The following is a 6,611-nucleotide window of genomic DNA, read 5'->3' on the forward strand; positions in this document are numbered from 1 at the left end:
CTGGCTCACAGGGAGAGCCACAGCACCGAGGAAGGTGCACACACCATTCAAATGAGAGAGCAACGGCAGACAGACCAGAAGGTGTAGACACCAAAAGCCAGTGAAAGTGCAGTGGCATCATTAAGAAGCCAGAAGGAACCAACGAGCCCTTCGTGCCTGGATGCCTCAGCTCCATGTCGCAGGAGGCTATAAATAATTCCAGGCTGCAAAGCCTCGTGCTGCACAGAAAAGCAGAGAATGAGTCACACCTTGAAGTCTGTTCTGCTCTTTCGATGCCATTCGGTCGACAGCATACAAAGGCACACAGGCCTGAAACAAGCACCTGCATGTCTTTTATGTGAGGGCCCAGGAGAAAAGGAAGAAGGCTTTGCTCTCCAAAGCAGAAAAAGAGACCTCACAGCTCCCTTCTTTCTTTTTTGTGCCTATGCCTGTGGATGCTACAGTCTTATTCAGTGGTGACAGTGCTGCACGAGCCTTCTCAGAGCAACTTCTTCAAAAGCTAGTTGTCATCACTTCTGTCATTTTCTTCCCAGCCTCCAAATTAGCAAGCTGCCCTTCAGCTATTTGTAAATTGAGGAGTGCCGCTCCCCCCTCCGCACACTGCCTGCAGCATTTGCTCAGCAGCAGCCACATGGCCCCAGCCTGGGTGTGCTGGAAGTGCAGCTGACTGTAACTCAGCAGACATCTCTGCTGAGAGCGACAGGCACAGCAAGCAGATCAGACTCCAAAAGGGCACTGGCTGTCACCCCCTTACCTGGAAGCTAGGGCTCGTGGTGTCGGAGTAGGGCAGCAGAGAGGTTCCCTGGCAGCTTCAGTCCCAGGGCTGAGCCACAGGATGACAGGGGAGTTTCTTGCTTTGCCCTTTAAAGAAACTTGTTCGGCCAAGGACCCTGCAAGGTCCACATCCCCATCTCAAATCCCTGGCAGCAGCAATGCTGAGCAGACACCCCACAGCAGCGGAGCCCGGCTGTGCTTGCCCAGGCTCCTCGGTTTGCAGGAGCAATGCTTCCCCTTGCAGCTATGCTGGGCTTTGAGCAGGGACCGCAGGGATGGCTAGCTGTCACCTGAGGAGGAAAGGTGGCAGCAAACAGCAAGCCACAGGTAAAACCGGCAGGTAGCTTTCCCAACAGCTGGTAGCGGTCTCTCCCAAGGCCCTTGCAGCTGTACCATTTGCAGGGGACAGCCTGCCTCCCTCCCTTAACACTGCTTCTTTGCAGAACACAGGGAAGGTTTGTCAGCAGCTCTGTGCCCTGCAGAATGGAATACAGGTTGCTTCTGCCAGAGGCGTCACTGCCTATCAGCCATCTAAGCGCTTTGCAGAGCCTGGGAAGGCTCCTGGGCTCAGGGGGTCACCATTGCATGGCAGCAAGGGACAAGGAAGTGCCCAAGATCTGCTCCAGGAGCACCCAGGCACGTTGCAGTGCCCAGGCTCTGCCCAGCAGTGCCCCCAGGGATTCCCCACAGACCTCCAGGACCGTGACGAGCAGGAAGGCTGTGGCTGTTAGGAAGGCTCAGGCCAAGGGAGCCCACAACATCACCTCCACCTCATGGCAGAGCTGGGCCCAGACTCTGGCTCTGCAGCCTCTGGCACCGCAGTCTGGCTGCTCAACCATCATCCTGCAAGGCACCGCAGTCTGCCTGCTCAACCATCACCCTGCATGTTGCCATAGACACTACTGCGGCAGCCAGGAGTAGGGAGACCCAGCGCATGGCGGATAGTGCGGGCGCCAGGGCTGCAAAATTGGTGAGTGGGCAGAGAGCGAGCACAGCTTCTTCCAGCAGAGCTACGATGATGCCTCCTCTGTCTTCTCAGTAGAAATACGTGAAACAGAGAGGGAAGCAGGCAAGCACCTCACCCTGCTAAATAGCAGGAGGCACAGCTTCCTTGGCAGCGGTGTATGGCCAGCAAGTGTGCAAGATCAGACTGAGCCAGGAGAACATGCAGCACCCATCTTGCAGATGGGACCTCTACCCATGCCAGGGGCACAGGCACACACACCGCACTCCCCAAAAGCCCCTTCCAAGCAGGGACAGATGCTGCACTCCAGGACGAGACATCCTGCCCTGGGAGTAAGCGGGCAGAGGGAAGTCTAACCACTTCCATGACAAGTCCAGCGTAGGAACTTTGTCTTGCAAAATTCATGGAGCATCCCAAAGAGGGAAATTCCACAGACTTTGGTGGATGAATCCTCATCTCACACATGCAAGCGGGGAAGCACAACAGGGTAAGACACTCAGCACAATCTCTAGCCCTCAGCAAGCCACCTTCAACAAACTACCTCCACCACTCGCCCAGTGCTGTCAGTGACCAAGAGCAATAGCTTTTGCATCCAAGCTGCCCCGAGAGCAGCACCTGGAGGGAGAACCACTGTGTCTGGCAGCAGCCTGGCAGAACGGTCAGTTGCAATGCTGACTGTGCTCTGTTATTTGTAACACTGCCAAGGGAAGGGGCTATAAACAGATTCAAAACCAAAGGCACCTGGGAAAACCACTGTGGTGCAAGCCTACTGCCAACTTGGAGGACAGCAGGGAACTTACTCATCTTCCATAGCAGTCCCTGGTATCTCCCAAAACCGGTGTCTGTCTCTCAGAAAGCTGCTAGTGAGGAGACAGAGGCAGATGGAGGGCACCAGGCATCTTGCCAAAGCACGCTCTTGAGCTCTGGGTGAGTGGGTAAACACTTGACACTGACAGGGCTGCCGGGGCACAAAACCACAGCTCACGTGTCTGATTAATGCTGTCCCTTTGTTTCCTTGAAGCCCCCCATCTGGCTCCAGCTCCATCCCACCTGCACCCCCAAGACGCTGAGACGTTTTCTTATCCATGCGGCACCCAGCACAAAGGGCCTGTTCCACGCCCAGGGCTCCTGGGCTACAACCACCTCACTCATCCGATAGCCTGAAGCGCTTGCCCTGCCATCAACAGACTAATTGGTTTCTGCCTAGGTTTGACATTCAAACGCTCTCCAGTCCACCAGCTGTGTCTCCCCACTTCTGCAAACACTGACCCTGGCAGCGCTTGGCAGACTGGACAACTGAAGCTGCTGAAGAAGCTGCTTTACCTGGGGCATTAACTGCGTCCAAGGCAGACACTTACTCTCCAGTTTGACTGGGTGACCGAAGCTGCACAGGAGGGCCAAAAGAATAGAAACAACCTAATTTTGCCACCTTGATTGCAAAGTCTCCTCTGATGATCAGCAGTGATCTTATTAAAGGTTGAAACTCTGTTTTCATCTGTCAGACAAGAGATGGGGAGCCATCGTGTTGGGCCATTAGCACCGCTCTGTGGGCTGGTCCAGCCCCCAGAAACCTCCAGTGCAGAGCAGCTGCCGAGAGGAGCCTGGGCACCGCTGCCAAGCGAGCTCGCCAGCCACGCTGCGCGTTACCGCATCGCAGTCACGAGCTCGCCACACGCTGCGCGTTACCGCATCGCAGTCACAGTTTGGGCTGCCACAAACCGTGCTGCTCCACGGGAGCTGGCGGGCTGCCCCAAACGCGCCTCCCGGGATGCGCTGGCCTGCTGAGCTCTGCACCGGGCAGGGTGCTGAGACCTGGCCTCAAACTCATGACACGTTCCACCAGGAGCAAGGCTGCTCTCTCCTGCTCCACACTACCTTTGAGACACAAATACTCCTCCTCTCCTGCTCCACACTCCTTGGCCAGAGTCCCCCCGGCACGTATCACAGACAAAAGCCAACAGCTCTTCAGGGAGGTTTTTAGAAAACACTTTGCCAAGGTTTTGATGCATCCATTCTGAAATGCTTCCACATTCACAAAATTGTCACACCAGTAGAAGAAAAAATAGGTGAAAAAAGCAGGTGAAGTGAAAAGCACAGCTGCCAGAAAACAAGCCCAAAACCAGCACAATATCAGAGCAGATCTTCCACAAAGTCCATCTAAAACTCTTTAGCAGCCTCCAGCCTCTCTGCTCCTGCACTCAGGCAGACTGAAGACTCCTTTCCATAAATTCCTATTCCATAATAGCAAGGAAATATTTGGACTTGACAGACTTTCTGTTGAATCAATTCTCAAGGGAATTAAAAATAAAAGATTATTTCTAGTATTTCTTACGTGACTGTACACACTGCCAACATCCCTCCCTCTTTTGACACATCTCAATATATTTTAAGCACGGAGCAAAGGCCTCAGGGACTCAGACCGCTGCCAGAACAACTCATCCTCTGGCACTAACCACCTCTCCAGCCCCAGCACGACGCCCCAGAGCTGGAGCGTGCCCCCAGGAAACACGCGTACCACAGCCCCAGCGCTGGGCAGGGAAAGCCCAACGTGAAGAGGGTGCTCCAGCCCCCAGTTCACGTCAACATCCCGCCACCAGAGACTCACCACAGAAGGAGACGATGTGGCTGCTGTCCTCATGCACAAACTTCCTCGTCACCGCCTCTTCCATGATCTGCTTCACCTGTTGAACAGAGGCCCAGTTAGAGAAAACGCTGAATTTCAGCCATAGACCAGAGTGAGGAGACCTGCGGTGGAGCGGGCACGAGATGCCCTGCTTGCTTCGTGCCTGTAAGGAAACCTCCTCTGCTCTCTGACTTCTCTAGTCGCCTCTGACACAAGAGGTCTCATGGAGCAGCACTGCGTCTTTGCTTGCTGACCATCACCAGCTATTTCAAAAAGTCAGGTAATAAAAAGGGGATGTTTTGTTTTTGAGAAACTTCGAAGTAGGAAAACTATGAGCAGAGAATTAACTGCAGGAATCAAGCGTCATTTAAATAAAAGACATCTTAATAAAGGTAACCAAATCTCATATTCAATGCTTTTACAGTATTTTTATGTTCTTTCATTTTATGGGGATTTGACAAATTTCATGTGATACAGCTGTCCCAAATGACTGTAACTACCCGTCAATGCTGAAGTCAATGATCACCTGGCACCAAATGTGACCAGGAATGCTATCTGCATCGCAATGCAACCAGCGCTGCCCTCCGACTGACTGAGTCTGTACTGCTCATGGCACGTTACTGGCACTCATTTCAGTGCAATTAATCAAAAGGAAGCTGTTGTGTAGGTTGCACATCAGGGGCACAATTAGGAGAAGAAAATAAATAGGAACCCACATAAATTAGGAGCGTAATTTTTGCGGACACAAGATGGGAGGTCAGACCTGCCAGGTAAGCAGGCTGCAGAGGACAGACTCTAGCCTTGGAGAAGCTCCTAGGACTGCCTGGCTACTCCACAGCAGTAGCTCAGAGGAGCCTGAGGAGTCAAGGACTACCAGAGCAAGAAATCCAATTACCGCTAGCACTGCTGTTCTTCCACTAGTACCTGTCCCTGCCAGCACTGACACTGCCCAGCTCTCCCCCTCCCACTGAGAGCACCCCTTTCGTAGAATATAGACCCCTCAGACCTGTTTCGGAGATACGGCAAGGTCACCGTGTAGGTACTAATGAACTCCTTGTGCATTAAAGGTGTCTGTTACATATCCCCTCAGAGCCAGCAGGTACAACCACTGCTACGAGACTGGTTCCCCGTGGCTCAGCTTTAGCAGCTCAGACAGAACAGGATTAACCTGCAGGGCTCGGCCTCACCCTTCCAAGGCAGAGCACTTCCCACGGTGCCTGCAGCCTCAACAGACGCACCTGAGCCAGCTCTCAGCTCTCCAGCCCGCTCTCCCATGCAGCCCGTGTTGCTTCCTCGGTATTTTGGAGCTAGAAAACTGGGCTAGACAGAGCTTTGTTCCAAGTCTACACAGCAACTGCAGGTTACAAATTTGAGTCACTATGAAAGGAGAGGATTTTTTTAAGTGCCTAAGTTCCTATTTCCAGTGATCAGCTTCCGACGCAGACAGCAGACTGTCCCCCTCTTGCTGAATGTCTCCTGTTGGAAGCACATTGTCCTCCCTCCACGTCTCCCACTGCTCCTGGCAGCTACCTTGCTGACATTCCAAACTCAGTTATTCTCTACAAGGAGGACATTGAAGGGAACACCAAAACACATGCTGCTGCTAAACAGTAATGGTTCTGGGCACCTCAAGCAACCTCGCACTCTCAACAGAAATTACTTCTCCCAGTGCCCACGGGCTGGGGGAATACTGCTTGGGGTGCTCTGACTTTCAGGGTGGGATTCTGCCTGAAATGCCCTTAAAGGTGGATGATGTGGGGGAATACGGTCCTGTGATCAGGGCCAAAGCACTTCCAGGGGAACGCAGAGCAGCTCTGCAAGCCGCCCCGGCTCTCAAGCAACATCATCTCCATTTGCCCCCACGCACACAAAAGATGCGGAATTTAGTGCTCAGGGAGGTTTGAGCCTTGCTCAGAAAGTGCTGGAGAAGTAGGTGTTATTAATGAAGGTTGCAGCCCCAGACTGATGGCCCCATGAACCGCCCTAGCTCTGCCAGCCGCCGTCCTCCAGCCAGACTGCTTCCTCGACACCGCGTCCACCACAGCCCCCCTGGCTAAGCCCTGTCAGCTCATACCAGCAGACCACAGGATCTGCCGTCCCTCTGCCTGTCCCCCCATCACCCCGCAGCCCTGGTGCAAACACCTTTCCAGGCAGACCCCAGCCGTCCTGCTCCCGAGGTGCCGTGCCTCTTGCAGCCAGCCTGTCCTACCCTGCTCGGAGCGGTGGTAACTTCCATCCTCAGCTGTCACC

General features: G+C 53.7%; 1 protein-coding gene across 1 annotated transcript in view; it reads right to left on the reverse strand.

The window, feature by feature from the left end:
• Positions 1 to 6,611, reverse strand: part of SGSM1 (small G protein signaling modulator 1) — a 44,570-nt gene that overhangs the window by 25,146 nt on the left and 12,813 nt on the right. Inside the window, 2 exon segments of the mRNA XM_009334430.1 lie at positions 4,344 to 4,419; positions 6,543 to 6,598. Of these exon segments, the coding sequence (XP_009332705.1) occupies positions 4,344 to 4,419; positions 6,543 to 6,598 (132 nt within the window).

Source organism: Pygoscelis adeliae, unplaced genomic scaffold (genome assembly GCF_000699105.1).
Source record: "Pygoscelis adeliae isolate BGI_AS28 unplaced genomic scaffold, ASM69910v1 Scaffold262, whole genome shotgun sequence".
Classification (NCBI taxonomy): Eukaryota; Metazoa; Chordata; class Aves; order Sphenisciformes; family Spheniscidae; genus Pygoscelis; species Pygoscelis adeliae.